The 20,056-nt window shown below is 36.6% G+C and overlaps 1 protein-coding gene across 4 annotated transcripts in view; it reads right to left on the bottom strand.

Annotated features, from left to right (window-relative positions):
- LOC110462240 (hepatocyte growth factor receptor-like) overlaps nucleotides 1–20,056 on the bottom strand; it is a 33,628-nt gene that overhangs the window by 4,321 nt on the left and 9,251 nt on the right. For all 4 annotated transcript variants that reach the window (XM_021516120.1, XM_021516118.1, XM_021516119.1 and 1 more), the window contains exons 4-17: nucleotides 16,995–17,126; nucleotides 16,227–16,418; nucleotides 14,634–14,773; nucleotides 12,294–12,432; nucleotides 11,445–11,581; nucleotides 10,768–10,950; nucleotides 9,893–9,995; nucleotides 9,449–9,712; nucleotides 9,057–9,209; nucleotides 8,138–8,396; nucleotides 7,591–7,734; nucleotides 7,220–7,303; nucleotides 6,295–6,479; nucleotides 610–719 (exon numbers count right to left, since the gene is read on the bottom strand). In XM_021516120.1, the coding sequence (XP_021371795.1) occupies nucleotides 610–719; nucleotides 6,295–6,479; nucleotides 7,220–7,303; nucleotides 7,591–7,734; nucleotides 8,138–8,396; nucleotides 9,057–9,209; nucleotides 9,449–9,712; nucleotides 9,893–9,995; nucleotides 10,768–10,950; nucleotides 11,445–11,581; nucleotides 12,294–12,432; nucleotides 14,634–14,773; nucleotides 16,227–16,418; nucleotides 16,995–17,126 (2,225 nt within the window). The remainder of the gene's footprint in view (nucleotides 1–609; nucleotides 720–6,294; nucleotides 6,480–7,219; nucleotides 7,304–7,590; nucleotides 7,735–8,137; nucleotides 8,397–9,056; nucleotides 9,210–9,448; nucleotides 9,713–9,892; nucleotides 9,996–10,767; nucleotides 10,951–11,444; nucleotides 11,582–12,293; nucleotides 12,433–14,633; nucleotides 14,774–16,226; nucleotides 16,419–16,994; nucleotides 17,127–20,056) is intronic.

The raw sequence follows: 20,056 nt of genomic DNA, 5'->3' as shown, positions 1-20,056 counted from the left end.
TGGTTTTGGTTTCAAAATATGGGTGTTCTGGTGGCACAGTGGTCTAACACTCTGTACTAGATGTTCATTGATGCGTAGCCACTAGTGGACCGAAGACCAATGTCAGTGTTTTGATGTTTAAATTTTAAGAAATTTATGTAAATTTAAACGTCAAATTTTATTTTAAAAAATATCATAATTTGTCACCCATATTAATTACGTTTGATATTGTATACTGTTGTAAATATGCTTTCTCTGTATATTTTATAATTTTGTCAAGAGAAATAAAGTTGAATGATTGATAGATTGGTCATAGAGCCCAGCCTTATCTCTCATGCGACACCATGAGGTTCTCTCCATGCACTATGGCTAACTCCATCAATGAAAAGCAGTCCTACCATCAATCCCTACTAGCTGGTGTCGGAGTGTGGTTGTGTTTGTAAATAGTAATCCCTAAAATCACCACGGAGCGGTGACGGTGATTGGGGAGTGTCAGAGAGGGCCGTGTTATCACCTCAATATTAAGGGTTCTCCTACAAAGGAGGGACTTTTAGTACAAGCATACATATGGCATAAATCACTCTACTTTGGTTTTCAGGTGTTTGTGGGGCCGAACCGCTTCATACTTACATACAGTTTCTGGCGGCCAGATCTCTGTGAACAAACTTAAGTCCGGAGAGATAGTCCATTCCCTGTGCTATGTCTATTCCATACACAATCAAGTCTTTTATAGTTGGATTCTGAATTGAAAATAAAATTTTCAGTTCAGGGTTTTATGAGTAAAGAAAAATAAAATATTTTTCGTAATCAAGAACTCCTTTTACCTAACCAAAAATAAAACTACTGTAACATACATAATTGGTCCTGAAGAAATTGTACTGTCTAACCCTTTCACCACTGTAGACTTTAATGGATTGATCCAGATCAGTGCATGGTAGAGTCTACTAGTTATATAGGGGTGAAAAGGTTCATAATAAATATCATAACCTAAATGTAATATCAGGAAGGGATAACATATTATACTGACATTACCAAAAACTGTTTTGTTTATATATCTAGGGTTCCACTGTTCTGTATCTTTGTGTGATTAATTGTTTAGTGCTCATGACAAGGGGTTGGAATGTCTCAAAAATTTAACAAAAAAATAGTGTTTGCACTGTTGCAGTTACTTCTTTACTTATACATTAGGTACATGTAAAATGTACAGTGTAACTTCACACCTGACGACAACCTGACACCCATAACAACCCACACAGACATATACTGTATACAATGTGGTCTTTGTGTAAATAGGCTAAGAGAAGGTGGAGACTTACAATGTGGTCTTTGTGTAAATAGGCTAAGAGAAGGTGGAGACTTACAATGTGGTCTTTGTGTAAATAGGCTAAGAGAAGGTGGAGACTTACAATGTGGTCTTTGTGTAAATAGGCTAAGAGAAGGTGGAGACTTACAATGTGGTCTTTGTGTAAATAGGCTAAGAGAAGGTGGAGACTTACAATGTGGTCTTTGTGTAAATAGGCTAAGAGAAGGTGGAGACTTACAATGTGGTCTTTGTGTAAATAGGCTAAGAGAAGGTGGAGACTTACAATGTGGTCTTTGTGTAAATAGGCTAAGAGAAGGTGGAGACTTACAATGTGGTCTTTGTGTAAATAGGCTAAGAGAAGGTGGAGACTTACAATGTGGTCTTTGTGTAAATAGGCTAAGAGAAGGTGGAGACTTACAATGTGGTCTTTGTGTAAATAGGCTAAGAGAAGGTGGAGACTTACAATGTGGTCTTTGTGTAAATAGGCTAAGAGAAGGTGGAGACTTACAATGTGGTCTTTGTGTAAATAGGCTAAGAGAAGGTGGAGACTTACAATGTGGTCTTTGTGTAAATAGGCTAAGAGAAGGTGGAGACTTACAATGTGGTCTTTGTGTAAATAGGCTAAGAGAAGGTGGAGACTTACAATGTGGTCTTTGTGTAAATAGGCTAAGAGAAGGTGGAGACTTACAATGTGGTCTTTGTGTAAATAGGCTAAGAGAAGGTGGAGACTTACAATGTGGTCTTTGTGTAAATAGGCTAAGAGAAGGTGGAGACTTACAATGTGGTCTTTGTGTAAATAGGCTAAGAGAAGGTGGAGACTTACAATGTGGTCTTTGTGTAAATAGGCTAAGAGAAGGTGGAGACTTACAATGTGGTCTTTGTGTAAATAGGCTAAGAGAAGGTGGAGACTTACAATGTGGTCTTTGTGTAAATAGGCTAAGAGAAGGTGGAGACTTACAATGTGGTCTTTGTGTAAATAGGCTAAGAGAAGGTGGAGACTTACAATGTGGTCTTTGTGTAAATAGGCTAAGAGAAGGTGGAGACTTACAATGTGGTCTTTGTGTAAATAGGCTAAGAGAAGGTGGAGACTTACAATGTGGTCTTTGTGTAAATAGGCTAAGAGAAGGTGGAGACTTACAATGTGGTCTTTGTGTAAATAGGCTAAGAGAAGGTGGAGACTTACAATGTGGTCTTTGTGTAAATAGGCTAAGAGAAGGTGGAGACTTACAATGTGGTCTTTGTGTAAATAGGCTAAGAGAAGGTGGAGACTTACAATGTGGTCTTTGTGTAAATAGGCTAAGAGAAGGTGGAGACTTACAATGTGGTCTTTGTGTAAATAGGCTAAGAGAAGGTGGAGACTTACAATGTGGTCTTTGTGTAAATAGGCTAAGAGAAGGTGGAGACTTACAATGTGGTCTTTGTGTAAATAGGCTAAGAGAAGGTGGAGACTTACAATGTGGTCTTTGTGTAAATAGGCTAAGAGAAGGTGGAGACTTACAATGTGGTCTTTGTGTAAATAGGCTAAGAGAAGGTGGAGACTTACAATGTGGTCTTTGTGTAAATAGGCTAAGAGAAGGTGGAGACTTACAATGTGGTCTTTGTGTAAATAGGCTAAGAGAAGGTGGAGACTTACAATGTGGTCTTTGTGTAAATAGGCTAAGAGAAGGTGGAGACTTACAATGTGGTCTTTGTGTAAATAGGCTAAGAGAAGGTGGAGACTTACAATGTGGTCTTTGTGTAAATAGGCTAAGAGAAGGTGGAGACTTACAATGTGGTCTTTGTGTAAATAGGCTAAGAGAAGGTGGAGACTTACAATGTGGTCTTTGTGTAAATAGGCTAAGAGAAGGTGGAGACTTACAATGTGGTCTTTGTGTAAATAGGCTAAGAGAAGGTGGAGACTTACAATGTGGTCTTTGTGTAAATAGGCTAAGAGAAGGTGGAGACTTACAATGTGGTCTTTGTGTAAATAGGCTAAGAGAAGGTGGAGACTTACAATGTGGTCTTTGTGTAAATAGGCTAAGAGAAGGTGGAGACTTACAATGTGGTCTTTGTGTAAATAGGCTAAGAGAAGGTGGAGACTTACAATGTGGTCTTTGTGTAAATAGGCTAAGAGAAGGTGGAGACTTACAATGTGGTCTTTGTGTAAATAGGCTAAGAGAAGGTGGAGACTTACAATGTGGTCTTTGTGTAAATAGGCTAAGAGAAGGTGGAGACTTACAATGTGGTCTTTGTGTAAATAGGCTAAGAGAAGGTGGAGACTTACAATGTGGTCTTTGTGTAAATAGGCTAAGAGAAGGTGGAGACTTACAATGTGGTCTTTGTGTAAATAGGCTAAGAGAAGGTGGAGACTTACAATGTGGTCTTTGTGTAAATAGGCTAAGAGAAGGTGGAGACTTACAATGTGGTCTTTGTGTAAATAGGCTAAGAGAAGGTGGAGACTTACAATGTGGTCTTTGTGTAAATAGGCTAAGAGAAGGTGGAGACTTACAATGTGGTCTTTGTGTAAATAGGCTAAGAGAAGGTGGAGACTTACAATGTGGTCTTTGTGTAAATAGGCTAAGAGAAGGTGGAGACTTACAATGTGGTCTTTGTGTAAATAGGCTAAGAGAAGGTGGAGACTTACAATGTGGTCTTTGTGTAAATAGGCTAAGAGAAGGTGGAGACTTACAATGTGGTCTTTGTGTAAATAGGCTAAGAGAAGGTGGAGACTTACAATGTGGTCTTTGTGTAAATAGGCTAAGAGAAGGTGGAGACTTACAATGTGGTCTTTGTGTAAATAGGCTAAGAGAAGGTGGAGACTTACAATGTGGTCTTTGTGTAAATAGGCTAAGAGAAGGTGGAGACTTACAATGTGGTCTTTGTGTAAATAGGCTAAGAGAAGGTGGAGACTTACAATGTGGTCTTTGTGTAAATAGGCTAAGAGAAGGTGGAGACTTACAATGTGGTCTTTGTGTAAATAGGCTAAGAGAAGGTGGAGACTTACAATGTGGTCTTTGTGTAAATAGGCTAAGAGAAGGTGGAGACTTACAATGTGGTCTTTGTGTAAATAGGCTAAGAGAAGGTGGAGACTTACAATGTGGTCTTTGTGTAAATAGGCTAAGAGAAGGTGGAGACTTACAATGTGGTCTTTGTGTAAATAGGCTAAGAGAAGGTGGAGACTTACAATGTGGTCTTTGTGTAAATAGGCTAAGAGAAGGTGGAGACTTACAATGTGGTCTTTGTGTAAATAGGCTAAGAGAAGGTGGAGACTTACAATGTGGTCTTTGTGTAAATAGGCTAAGAGAAGGTGGAGACTTACAATGTGGTCTTTGTGTAAATAGGCTAAGAGAAGGTGGAGACTTACAATGTGGTCTTTGTGTAAATAGGCTAAGAGAAGGTGGAGACTTACAATGTGGTCTTTGTGTAAATAGGCTAAGAGAAGGTGGAGACTTACAATGTGGTCTTTGTGTAAATAGGCTAAGAGAAGGTGGAGACTTACAATGTGGTCTTTGTGTAAATAGGCTAAGAGAAGGTGGAGACTTACAATGTGGTCTTTGTGTAAATAGGCTAAGAGAAGGTGGAGACTTACAATGTGGTCTTTGTGTAAATAGGCTAAGAGAAGGTGGAGACTTACAATGTGGTCTTTGTGTAAATAGGCTAAGAGAAGGTGGAGACTTACAATGTGGTCTTTGTGTAAATAGGCTAAGAGAAGGTGGAGACTTACAATGTGGTCTTTGTGTAAATAGGCTAAGAGAAGGTGGAGACTTACAATGTGGTCTTTGTGTAAATAGGCTAAGAGAAGGTGGAGACTTACAATGTGGTCTTTGTGTAAATAGGCTAAGAGAAGGTGGAGACTTACAATGTGGTCTTTGTGTAAATAGGCTAAGAGAAGGTGGAGACTTACAATGTGGTCTTTGTGTAAATAGGCTAAGAGAAGGTGGAGACTTACAATGTGGTCTTTGTGTAAATAGGCTAAGAGAAGGTGGAGACTTACAATGTGGTCTTTGTGTAAATAGGCTAAGAGAAGGTGGAGACTTACAATGTGGTCTTTGTGTAAATAGGCTAAGAGAAGGTGGAGACTTACAATGTGGTCTTTGTGTAAATAGGCTAAGAGAAGGTGGAGACTTACAATGTGGTCTTTGTGTAAATAGGCTAAGAGAAGGTGGAGACTTACAATGTGGTCTTTGTGTAAATAGGCTAAGAGAAGGTGGAGACTTACAATGTGGTCTTTGTGTAAATAGGCTAAGAGAAGGTAGAGACTTACAATGTGGTCTTTGTGTAAATAGGCTAAGAGAAGGTAGAGACTTACAATGTGGTCTTTGTGTAAATAGGCTAAGAGAAGGTAGGGACTTACAATGTTGTCTCTGTGTAAATAGGCTAAGAGAAGATAGAGACTTACAATTTGGTCTTTGTGTAAATAGGCTAAGAGAAGGTGGAGACTTACAATTTGGTTTTGTGTAAATAGGCTAAGAGAAGGTAGAGACTAACAATTTGGTCTTTGTGTAAATAGGCTAAGAGAAGATAGAGACTTACAATGTGGTCTTTGTGTAAATAGGCTAAGAGAAGGTAGAGACTAACAATGTGGTCTTTGTGTAAATAGGCTAAGAGAAGGTATAGCGACTTTGATCTTTGTGTATGTATATTGCTAACATACATACATTAGTGGTAAACTTATTTCAGTGCTTTCATCCTTGAAATAATACACTAATTATGACTGCTCTATATTCTGCAACTATATAGATTTCTATTGCATATATTGTGGGTGTTTGATAATGTACTAAGTTTTGAGTGTGCTTAAATAAGTATACAGTATACGATAAGAGGACAAAGAGATTTATTTACATTTTAGTCAAAGTATAAGAGACCGAGACAGAGGTAGTAACATTTAATTAAGTTGTTGCAGTTATGTAAGGTCACTTAACCCTTTCACCCCTAGGTAACTTTAGTAGACTCTACCATACATTGATCTGGATGAGTCCATTATGGTCTACAGTGGTGAAAGGGTTAAAGAGAAGGCAGACAACTATACTTACATTTTCTTCGTTACGTATATAGGTTAAGAGATCACCATGGCTCATATATGGCAGCACAACCAAGGGCATGTCATCCATTCCGAAACAGATTCCAACCAGGGTCAGTACGTTGTCATTGTGGAAATCTTTCATACGCATGGCCTCCTCAAGGAAACTCTGAACATCAATTTCTCTTGGACTGTCATCTACAAACATATTGAGTGATATCAGTGTTTCATATGACTAAGAAATGTAGTGCTTAATGTTATCGAGTGATAAAGTAAATTAGGTGATTCGTAGGCTTAATCACGCACTTGTCTAACTTATCAACAACACAGCAGTCAAGTATGCTTGAACTGTAGTAAAACTAACAGCAGGTCTTAACAGATAATTGTCTAACTTATCAACAACACAGTAGACTAACAGCAGGTCTTAACAGATAATTGTCTTACTTATCAACAACACAGCAGTCAAGTATGCTTGAACTGTAGTAAAACTAACAGCAAGTCTTAACAGATAAATGTCTAACTTATCAACAACACAGTAGACTAACAGCAGGTCTTAACAGATAATCGTCTAACTTATTAGCACATCAGAGAAGGAAGGAGATGGAGGAAGATCTCAAGATTGAACATCAGAATGCTTTAGGAGTGCAAAACATACAATCGTTACAAAAAAAATTGTTTGTGATACTCATTACTCAGAAATTTTCACCAGTTTAACTTTTGTTTTTTATCTTGACAATGAATATTAGTACATATCATGCGATATATAGTAATTACATGTGGATGGTGAAATGAACACTATATATATAGATGAACATGGATTTTATTGGCACAGGGTGTATATTTGACTGGGCAAAACTTTCCAGCTTTAGAGTGGCTTATGTTAGCTAGATAGGGCGCTATATCAAATGCTGTATATTGTACAGTGATCAGTTCCTTACTGTGTAATGTTTTGACTGCGACCAGCGTGTCTCCTTTGGCCCCTGGGAGGGTCAGATAGCCCTGGTGTACACAGCCAAAGTTACCTGAAATAAGAACATTTGTCCACAGTAAATGTATGATGTCAACGAATGACTTTAAACTGTGAAGTTTAATTTCGCGTTTTCTCTACCTTAGCTGAATTCAATTAAATAAATCTTCATAAAAATAATTTAACATTTAACGTTTTAAATAAAACAGTCATTAATATTAAATTCCTATAACAATGATTCTACAACTCGGACATTAAGCACCTAACCAATTCACATACTGACCTTTTCCTGATATAAGAAACAAAACTGACCTTTTCCTAGAATAAATTACAATTACTGACCTCTTCCTAGGATATCTCCAAGGGTGAGCCACTCTCGCTCTATTAGAAGGTTTTTGTCTCGGAGAACCAACAGTGTGTCATCATCGATACCCGACAGAAGCGAGGCTGCTGCTCCGCTCTCTGACATCCGCTGTTCTGCATAGTCTGTCAAAATAAGCACTTTTCTGTAAATCATCAAGTACTTTTCAAAGTAAAACACTTTGCCAACAGAATAATTGTCTACCTTGTCTAGATTTTGACGACTGTAAAAGATAACACTTCGACTAGGATTTATGAGAACTTCTTTATTTTGACATATTTGATTTTCCAATTTTTAAAAGAAGAATTTGTTAAATACCGGTAACATGAAGAAGGTTTTTAGAGATGAAATGTCTGCTGCAAAACTTTTTGCTTACTTTGTGATTTTTGATTGATGAAAACATGTCAATTTGAAACAGATCAAACATGAAAAGAAAAGTAAGAGATTTTTAAGATTTTTTCAGATAAATTTTGTTAAACATTGGGATTTTTAATAATTTAATAATTTCATTATTATGTATATACAAACCATTGGCTTGATTCTGATTGTCAATAACCCTCTGGCCATTAGCCTCTGTGCGGACAGCCATGTAGTGAGCCATGTAAGGATCTGATGGCTTTTTGAATAGGAACATTTGCTTTTTCTTCAAAACGATACATAAGATGATGACAAGAATAATAACAACGATGGCGGTTACAACGAGAATGATGGTCATGATTGGAGTTGCGTCGTCTGTCATGGTGAAGACCAGAAATCCAATATCTGTCTTTATACCACCTGCTGTGACCTGAAAAAAAAAAAAAAGTTATAATCACTTCCTTTTATTCACAGGACAATTTCCAGAGATCAATTTAACACATGCATGTATATCTAGATATAATAAATATATAGGCTCAAAGTCTGATTCATAATCCCTGTGTACTATGGTTTGTTGATCTGATCTTAAATACACGTTGATTTCAGCTCAATGATTTTCCTAACCATCTAGTAACACTTTATGAATGTTTATAAATTTAAACTTTATTTATCTTACAACAATTACGAAACAAGTTATGTGAACTTATATCAATTACTCTTGTTGGCCCAGATGTTAACGTGTAGAGGGTCTTATTGTGGGAGAAAACCGGAGTGGTCGGGCAGGTGACCCCAAACCTTTTCAAGTCGTAAAGAGGAATCAAACCCCGGCCGTCTTGGTGAAAGGTAAGTGCACTATCCAATGCGCCACCAGACCACCCAGGAATGTTTTGACACTGACAAAAAATCTTAAGCAAATAGTAAAACCATGTATGCAGCAGAATTCAGCCCTTGAACTGCATTTATAAGAGTGAGTCAATAGTGCTAAATTCTGTTTAAACATGATCAAGTTCTGGAATTTCAAGGCAGCTGGTCATTCGAGCTCTTTTCCAAGGCCAGAGGCCTACAAAAAGTAAAATATAGAGAAACTCACTGTGACACGGTATTTCTGGGAGGAAGCCTCGGTAGGTCTGTTATGTACGGTACAGTGCAGGAAGGTGTCCTTTAGCTTGGTGATGTTACATGGAATATTCCCTACCCTGATGGCCATATCCCCAACAGATATTCCCAGGTTTAAGTGCTCTCCCTATAACATGTATCAATACCAGGTCCACTTTATAACATAAAAATGTATATATGTCGAAAATATTAAAATTACACATTTTTCAAAACTTATGAATTACGGGCTACTGAGATTGAACAAAAATCTTGTATGATTTATTGTTACTTTATCTGGAGAATTTTCTACAAAGCGATGCATTCCAGTGGCAAAGATAGTAATGAGCGGCACTGTAGCAAAATTAAAAGGTCATTAAAATCAGTTACCTTAATTTCCAAATTTGTCTCCGTGATATCCATGTAACGCAAATGCCCACTGTCACTGAACTTGTAGAAGTTGGGGTCGGGATAGTATCGAAATATTGCCCATCCCTGGTCGACAAAATTCTTCTGATCAAGTTCTTTGATGCCATCCATTTTGAACCAAATGTGATATTCCTCTGACCGGATAGGGAATTGTTCATCAACATAGCCGGTGATGTTGACCGATGGGCAGTACATTGTGCGGCCATTAGCAGCAGCTTTACATTTCTGTAATAATAGACGTATACGGCAAGGTCTATTTGTGTAATAAAGAAATAAACTGTGTATAGGGTTGTCTATTTTGCAATACAGATGTAGATTGTTTATGCATGACCACCAAAAGCGTTAGTGTAAATGGCAGTATATCGTACAAGGACTTAAAAAAGGTTAATAGGATTAATGTCTGACCTTGGTGGGAGGTGTCTTCTGGGTCTTGACAATCGTGACTCCTATCTGAGGATCAGCCACGATGTGTAAATTTGTCCCCTTCACAGTTAGGTTGATACCGCCACTGTAAACACCAATAGAGTAAAAAGCTACACTGTACTTAAGTAAGAATTATACAGGTAAAAGTTACACAGCTAAGGAACTATAGAACTACAGGCATACTAATATTCCCTGCTTGACACTTGAAGTATTAAATAACTCAGTCAATCAGAGGCCATAGCAGCCATTTTGAATTTCAAAATTTAAAAGTCTGTCGTTTACATAGAGTATATTCCCTATATATCACTTTCACAAAGTAACAACAAAATCAGAGCTGTGGAACTCTAGTTATATCTGCTATTATCTCAGCCAATCAGAGGCTATAGTGACCATCTTGAATCCCAAAAATGGAAAGGTTGCACAGGTGAAAATAAGACTTATGCAGGTCAGAATTACAATGATGTGTCAATCACAAACAAGACTGACACAAGCAAGAAATATTTGATGTAATATTCAGTTATGTGGATATAAAACTGATAAACAATATATCTATACAAATATATTTTGACCTTGTTCAGAGGTTTGAAGGAAGTCCCTGACACAGGTATTGGAACCAGGGATTCTAAGACTGCAAAGGGTCTGGACCTCAGTGCCAAACATGCAGGGCCAGTTCAGAAATGATTTTGGTTATACATACTGGGTCTGGACCTCAGTACCAAACATGCAGGGCCAGTTCAGAAATGATTTTGGTTATACATACTGTATGATAATTTATTTTATAAAAGAATACTTTGTCTACCATCTACAGATGTATGACATTGGGTAGCAACAGCATCTGAATCGATGTGAGGGCTGACCTGGCAATAGATCGTGGTGGGGACACATTAGAGATGGTAGAATCGGTCATATAGGTAAAATCTGCATAGATGGGGAATTTTGTCCCGTCTATAGTGACCTCCACCGGGCCGCTGACCACTCGGCCGGCCCCTCCTCCGGGTGTCCAGGCTGTCGTCTCACAGGTAATCATGGTCATGTTGTGACTGTATCATCAACAATGGAAAGTCATTTTTTATAACTGCTCTGGATTCATAAGATATTAGGCATTCATCAACATGGGTAGGATAATTAGGTAGACAAATAAATTTCATTATATATCATTTTTTTTGTGTGAATCGAAAATTGGAAATATTAGTATTACAATATTATTGGAATTATGACTGCAGCAAAATTGATTATTTTCACAATTTCTGTAGTTAAGGAAATCTTGAATTGAACATGAGATTGAAATCTAATCAATAATGCATTTTTCTTAATTATATGTAAATCTTAGTAACAAAAAGTGAACGTTACACAGTATGTAAGCTGTAAAGTAAAGATATACATGTATTTTTAATCTTGAGACAGTGTTGAAAAAATGCAAAGTATAGCTATTCATAAAATCGAACATAAAACCAAAATAATTTTTATTTTGGAACATAAGTAAGTTATACAGAAGCAAATCTGATCACTGGTCCATTTTGATAAAGACACTTACCTCTTCAAAATACAAGGAACGTTGGCTACCCTCACAGAACGGTCCTTCCCAATATCTAGGTTATCTCCCTTGATAACCACGATTGTTCCACCAGACATTGGTCCAAAACTGGGCGTAAAGTTGGCCATCTTTGGCGACTAGAGACAAGGAGTAATACTTGCTTAAAATATATTAACAATGATTTAATATTCACTACAGCTAGTATATTGGAAATATATTTTATCTATGGTAGTCTCAATCGGAAAAATACTCAGTCTTAATTTATAATATTTGTCTCATCATTGTAGAATTAACTGTGGCATTCTGGTTTGTACTGTGAGTGTATCAGGCTGTTAAGTAATTTTGAATACAACTAGGCAATCAGGGTATTACTTTCAAACTTTACTAGTAAATGTGCAAATTATTCAATATTAAGACAATCATACTAGCGGTTTTTAGAACTACCAGTCCAGCTGGAGATTTCACTGGTCTCAGTATGTCAGAAAAGCCTTATTGTCTAGCCCGGTGTATTAGTGTGATAACATGGTATTTTGTTTTATCTTGTGATACAGATACCCAGTTACTAGCTTGTTGTTGAAGAGAGCTGTCGACAGAGAATATGTCAATTTTGTACTTGATCGTTGCGATACGTATGAGTGTAGTATTATGATACGTATCGTATTGTGATACCATGATAATGTGATATATCGGGCGATACAGAAACTATATATTCCTACCTTGTTGTTGAAGAGAGCTGTCGACAGAGAATATGTCTATTTTGTACTTGATCGTTGCGATACGTATGCGTGTAGTATTGTGATACCACGATATTGTGATATATCGGGCGATACAGAAACTCTATATTCCTACCTTGTAGTGGAAGAGAGCTGTCGACAGAGAATAAGTCCCCTCGATTTTATACTTGATTCCTGTTTTTGTGTCGTCAGAAATTTTCACAGACACAGGTAGTGATTCAGCCATCGTCACTGGTGGAGCAATGCAGACTAGACTGAAATGATAAACTGACTGAGTCAACTGTTGTAAAACTAAAACTGGTTATCTTGATACCTGCTGATTTATATTGTATATACATTTAAGGAGTATATTTACATATCCATTTTATTGAGTCTGATATGACTCTTCCATGCCAAAGGCTGCAGAATAGTGAAATTCCATCCGAGGGGTTTTCATATTGGGCAAAAGCCGAGACTTGCCAAGGGTTTTGCAGCATTTTGAAAATCCTTAGGATCAAATTTCCCTATATCCTTTTGGGCATGGAGGAGTTTTTTCTTTTATTCATTTATCATCACCAGAATGAGCTCTGAAACAACTAAAAAGTGTTGAAATTTCCGAATTACGGCATCGGAATGTTCCTGATGACACATGAAAGTGAATTAAACCCTTTCACCACTGTAGACCATAATGGATTCATCCAGATCAATGTATGGTAGAGTTTATGAAAGTTACATAGGGGTGAAAGGGTTAAGCTAGAATTTCCTACACCCCTTTCTTACCCTGGACAATTCTGTCCTACACATACAGGAATGAGAGAAAAGTTTGCCCTCTATTTACATCACTTTGTGTATGTTTTTCAATCACTTCTTTTAATTTAGTATATCATTTAAACTTCAATTCAGTATCATTTGAAGCATGTTTAGCACTTAACCCATGCATAAGTATGTTCTAGTCTGATTTAGTATCATCAAATTAGTCTATGGTTAAGTTTTACATTAGGTGTGTGTTTATAAGCATTATTAATAAGTCCATGATTTATAGTATTTCATTGTTTTGGTATAATATAACTTAGCCTATGATATGTTAATATCCTCGGTCACTCTACGTCCAAACTTTCAGGCTTAGCCCGTCAACAGTGATTGAATGGTCCTCCCACTTATGTCACATCAAATATATAGCTACAGTCATTCTCCGTCCAAACTTTCAGGCTTAGCCCATCATCAGTGATTGAATGGTCCTCACACTTATGTCACATCAAATATATAGCAACAGTCATTCTACGTCCAAACTTTCAGGCTTAGCCCATCAAAAGTGATTGAATGGTCCTCACACTTATGTCACATCAAATATATAGCAACAGTCATTCTACGTCCAAACTTTCAGGCTTAGCCCGTCAACAGTGATTGAATGGTCCTCACACTTATGTCACATCAAATATATAGCTACAGTCATTCTACGTCCAAACTTTCAGGCTTAGCCCGTCAACAGTGATTGAATGGTCCTCACACTTATGTCACATCAAATATATAGCTACAGTCACTCTACGTCCAAACTTTCAGGCTTAGCCCGTCAACAGTGATTGAATGGTCCTCACACTTATGTCACATCAAATATATAGCTACAGTCACTCTACGTCCAAACTTTCAGGCTTAGCCCGTCAACAGTGATTGAATGGTCCTCACACTTATGTCACATCAAATATATAGCTACAGTCACTCTACGTCCAAACTTTCAGGCTTAGCCCGTCAACAGTGATTGAATGGTCCTCACACTTATGTCACATCAAATATATAGCTACAGTCACTCTACGTCCAAACTTTCAGGCTTAGCCCGTCAACAGTGATTGAATGGTCCTCACACTTATGTCACATCAAATATATAGCTACAGTCACTCTACGTCCAAACTTTCAGGCTTAGCCCGTCAACAGTGATTGAATGGTCCTCACACTTATGTCACATTCATATTCAAAAGCTTGTTTTGTTATGATCCCTGAGGAGCTTTGTGATAAACGTTTATTAGCCCATGATAATTGTCCTCAATCTACTGCATGACCACAGATGTAGTACGAAACTTTCAAATTCAAAGCGACTATCCATTGAATCTGAATAGTTATGAGAATTTTGATTTTAAAAGTTTAAAATCAGTGATTATTTTGGGGTGACTTTGGGACCTTATTAAGGCCCTTCCTCTAGACAATTTCTGCTGTATTTTCCCATAATCGACTCAAAAATCACTTATTTTCCCAAAGTTACAAGGCAAAAGCCCCTGTGGAAAGGAGATACAAATTTCTGTGTCAGTAAAACCTGTTCTAATGTATATAAACCTGTTCACCCCTGAAGTCACATTTAAACCTTAATTACCAAATCAAACACTGGGCAAGTTCAGTTTGAATATGCATGGGTGAATGTGAATGAGTTATTTAAGCGTGCAGTGACCATTATAGGTATGTCCTATAAAGATAAATAAATAAAAACCTTGTGAAGTTTCTGTAGCTGACTTTACATTCCAAGTTGCCTACACGAGCCTGCCATTCCTGAGCATGGATTGACCCGAAGTTGTGACCGTGGATGGTGATAGGTGTTTGTCCCTCTAAAGGAGCAGTTTCCGGGGTGATCTGTCATCAAGGTCAAAAGGTTTAAGTCTATTAACCAACAGCTACAGGAATCAAAATCTGCTTTTTAATCATGTAAATAAACAAGAGGCCCAGAGGGCCTGTATCGCTCACTTGGATATCTAAGCAATCATGGCAAAATATTCTCCAAATGAGATCCAAGGGAATATGCCAGACCCAAAGGCCAATCCTTGTAGCATATCTGTATTTGATTTTTTATGCCCAGCAATTTTATGTATGGTTTGGAATGGGGATCTCAACTGTTTCCAAGCTGTGACTCAGAAACTAGGTCCCTAGGGTTGTGGCCACACCCCAGGATCAATTCTAATAGCATGACTGCATTTGTCTCTTTTTGCCCAGCATTTGTATATATAGTTTTGGGGTGGGGATCTCAACCGTTTCAAAGTTATGACCCAGGGGTTAAGTCTCCAAGGGTGGGGCCAGACCCTAGGGCCATCCTGGAAGCAAATGTGCATTCCTCTCTTTATACTCAGCAATTGTATATATGGTTATATGGTGGGGATCTCAACCATTTCCAAGTAATAATTGTATTTGGCCCCACCCCTTAGCCCGAGGGGTTCAGCCCCACCATTTGTACAATTTTGAATCCCTGCCTCCCATGAATGCTTCCGAACAAATATGATCAATATCCATGGTATAGTTCTACGGAAGAAGTTTATAGCAATATAGCCAAATTGCCCCCTTTTGGCCCAACCCTCAGCCCCTGGGGGGTCAGCCCCACCATTTGTACAATTTTGAATCCCCACCACCTAGGGATCCAGTCAAATATGGTTGATATCTATCTCTTAGTTCCAGAGAAGAAGTCGCTTAAAGTAATATAGCTAGATAACCCTTTTTGGCCCGCCCCTCAGCCGCCACGGGGGTCAGTCACACCATTTGTACAATTTTGAATCCCTGCCTCCCATGAATGCTTCTGATTAAATATGATTGATATCCAGTGCATAGTTCTACAGAGGTTGTTTGTAGCAATATAGCCAAAATGCCCCCTTTTGGCCCCGCCCCTCAGCCCCCTGGAAGGTCAGCCCAACCTAGGGATGCTTCCAGTCAAATTTAGTTAAATTCCAATCAGTGGTTAAGAAGAAGAAGTCGTTGTTGACGGACGGACGTCGGACGGACGCCACTGTATGGCATAAGCTCACCTTGGTCCTTCGGACCCGGTGAGCTAATAAATCAATGGTTCACATACATGTACAAGATTTATGTTTGGGGTAGATGTATGTTCGGTGCATTGACATGACCTTACAAAAAACGAAACCCTGTTTTAATATTGACATTTTCGTACCATGACTAAGCAAGAAAACATTTAAATAACTCTTGTTCATCATCTGCAACAATGCAAGCATAAGTTTACATGCACAAACATATCATTTCATATCCATATGTGTTTCATAGCATATGAATATTTCAAGGTCATGGCCATTTTGAGAACCCTTACAATGTATATGACAGGAGAACAGGTGTCCAGGCTCCACGTTGTCAGTGTGCCCAGGGGCTGTGTCGGTTTGACACACTCTGTTTTCTTTGTACAGCGGTCCACACACCATCCACACACCAGAGGGTCGTCTGCTGTTACACACGCTTCACATGTGCTGTACATTTCACATGTACCAAGTGGGAACTTGACTACCTGTAACAATGCGAGAGTCATAAAACACAGGCCATTAATTATTGTCTACTTAGATAGGTCATACAGAGCACAGAGGTTATACAGATGCTGCTTTGGTCACCTCATCAGTCCATCGATAAGTTTATTATACACCAGCTATATATCACCTGTTAATTACATAACAGATCTGTATTTAACCAGTCTATAATCTAAAAGATCTTCATATTATCTGCCTGTTATCTAACAGATCTTTATATTATCTTTCTATTACCTATATATATAATGTATCTGTAGATTACCTGTCTATTGCCTAACATATCTGTAGATTACCTGTCTATTACATAACAGATCTGTATTTACCTATATTTTACCAAATAGATCTGTATATCAACTATCTATTACCTAACAAATTTTGTATATTACCTGTCTATCACCTAACATATCTGTAGATTACAAGTCTATTTCCTGACAGATCTGTATATAACTTGTCTTGTATCTAACAGATCTGTATATTACCGTACCTAGCAGATCTGTTTATTACCTGTCTTATCACCAAACAGATCTATCTATAACCTGTCTAACACATCTCTATATTACCTGTCTACTGGCTAGGACATACACGTGGTCCTCACTAGAATCGATCTGCATGTCCTGTTGTACAGGAATGTTGGTGTTTCCTGTGAGGTCAAAGTCCATATAAGGCTCCATTTGTCTGTGATCTTCATCAACCTACAATGAATCATTACCATATAGTATTACATCAACCTACAATGTATCATTACCGTATAGTATTACATCAACCTACAATGTATCTAACATCAACCTACAATATATCACTACCATATAGTATTACATCAACCTATAATGTATCATTACCATATAGTATTACATCAACTTACAATGTATCATTACCATATAGTATTACAGCAACCTACAATGTATCACTACCATATAGTATTACATCAACCTACAATGCATCATTACCATATAGTATTACATCTATTTACAATGTATCATTACATCAACCTACAATGTATCATTACCATACAGTATTACATAAACCTACAATATATCATTACCATATAGTATGACATCAACCTACAATGTATCACTACCATACAGTATTACATCAACCTACAATATATCATTATCATATAGTGTTACATCAACATACAATGTATCTAACATCAACCTACAATATATCATTACCATATAGTATGACATCAACCTACAATGTATCACTAACATATAGTATTACATCAACCTACAATATATAATTACCATACAGTATTACATCAACCTACAATATATCATGATCGTATATTATTACAACAACCTACAATATATCATTACCATACAGTAATGATATATTGTAGGTTGATGTATTACTGTATGGTAATGATATATTGTAGGTTGATGTTAGATACGTTGTATGTTGATGTAATACTATATGGTAATGATTCATTATAGGTTGATGTAATACTATATGGTAGTGATATATTGTAGGTTGATGTTAGATACATTGTATGTTGAGGTAATACTATATGGTAATGATACATTGTAGGATGATGTAATACTATATAGTAATGATACATTGTAGGTTGCTGTAATACTATATGGAAATGATACATTGTAGGTTGATGTAATACTTTATAGTAATGATACATTGAAGGTTGATGTATTACTGAATGGCAATGATATATTGTAGGTTGATGTAATACTGTATGGTAATGATATATTGTAGGTTGTTGTAATAATATACGATCATGATATATTGTAGGTTGATGTAATACTGTATGGTAATGATACATTGTAGGGTGATGTAATACTATATGGTAATGACACGTTGGAGGGTGATGTAATACTATATAGTAACGATACATTGTAGGTTGATGTAATACTATATAGTAATGATACATTGTAGGTTGCTGTAATACTATATGGAAATGATACATTGTAGGTTGATGTAATACTGTATGGTAATGATATATTGTAGGTTGATGTATTACTGTATGGTAATGATAAATTGTAGGTTGATGTAATACTATATGATAATGATATATTGTAGGATGATGTAATACTGTATGGTAATGATATATTGTAGGTTGTTGTAATAATATACGATCATGATATATTGTAGGTTGATGTAATACTGTATGGTAATGATATATTGTAGGTTGTTGTAATAATATACGATCATGATATATTGTAGGTTGATGTAATACTGTATGGTAATGATATATTGTAGGTTGATGTTAGATACGTTGTATGTTGATGTAATACTATATGGTAATGATATATTGTAGGTTGATGTTAGATACATTGTAGGTTGATGTAATACTATATAGTATTACATCAACCTACAATGTAACATTACCATATAGTATTACATCAACCTACAATTGCATGTCCTGTTGTACAGGAATGTTGGTGTTTCCTGTGAGGTCACAGTCCATATAAGGCTCCATTTGTCTGTGATCTTCATCAACCTACAATGAATCATTACTATATAGTATTACATCAACCTACAATGTTTCATTACAATATAGAATTACATCAACCTACAATGTATCATTACTATATGGTAGTGATACATTGTAGGTTGATGTAATTCTATATTGTAATGAAACATTGTAGGTTGATGTAATACTATATAGTATTACATCAACCTACAATGTTTCATTACAATATAGAATTACATCAACCTACAATGTATCACTACCATATAGTATTACATCAACCTACAATTGCATGTCCTGTTGTACAGGAATGTTGGTGTTTCCTGTGAGGTCACAGTCCATATAAGGCTCCATTTGTCTGTGATCTTCATCAACCTACAATGAATCATTACCATATAGTATTACATAAACCTACAATGTATCATTACCATATAGGATTACATCAACCTACAATGTATCACTACCATACAGTATTACATCAACCTACAATATATCATGATCGTATATTATTACAACAACCTACAATATATCATTACCATACAGTATTACATCATCCTACAATATATCATTATCATATAGTATTACATCAACCTACAATATATCATTAACATATAGTATTACATCAACCTACAATATATCATTGCCATTCAGTAATACATCAACCTTCAATGTATCATTACTATAAAGTATTACATCAACCTACAATGTATCATTTCCATATAGTATTACAGCAACCTACAATGTATCACTACCATATAGTAGTACATCAACCTACAATGTATCTAACATCAACCTACAATATATCATTACCATACAGTATTACATCAACCTACAATATATCATGATCGTATATTATTACAACAACCTACAATATATCATTACCATACAGTATTACATCAACCTACAATATATCATTATCATATAGTATTACATCAACCTACAATATATCATTACCATACAGTAATACATCAACCTACAATGTATCATTACTATAAAGTATTACATCAACCTACAATGTATCATTACTATATAGTATTACATCAACCTACAATGTTTCATTACCATATAGTATTACATCAACCTACAATGTATCATTACTATATAGTATTACATCAACCTACAATGTATCATTACCATATAGTATTACATCAACCTACAATGTATCATTACCATATAGTATTACATCAACCTACAATGTAT

This window comes from Mizuhopecten yessoensis, unplaced genomic scaffold, assembly GCF_002113885.1.
Source record: "Mizuhopecten yessoensis strain PY_sf001 unplaced genomic scaffold, ASM211388v2 scaffold10765, whole genome shotgun sequence".
Classification (NCBI taxonomy): domain Eukaryota; kingdom Metazoa; phylum Mollusca; class Bivalvia; order Pectinida; family Pectinidae; genus Mizuhopecten; species Mizuhopecten yessoensis.
The sequence above is the reverse complement of the archived record's forward strand: the minus strand, read 5'-3'. Positions and strand labels throughout refer to the sequence as shown.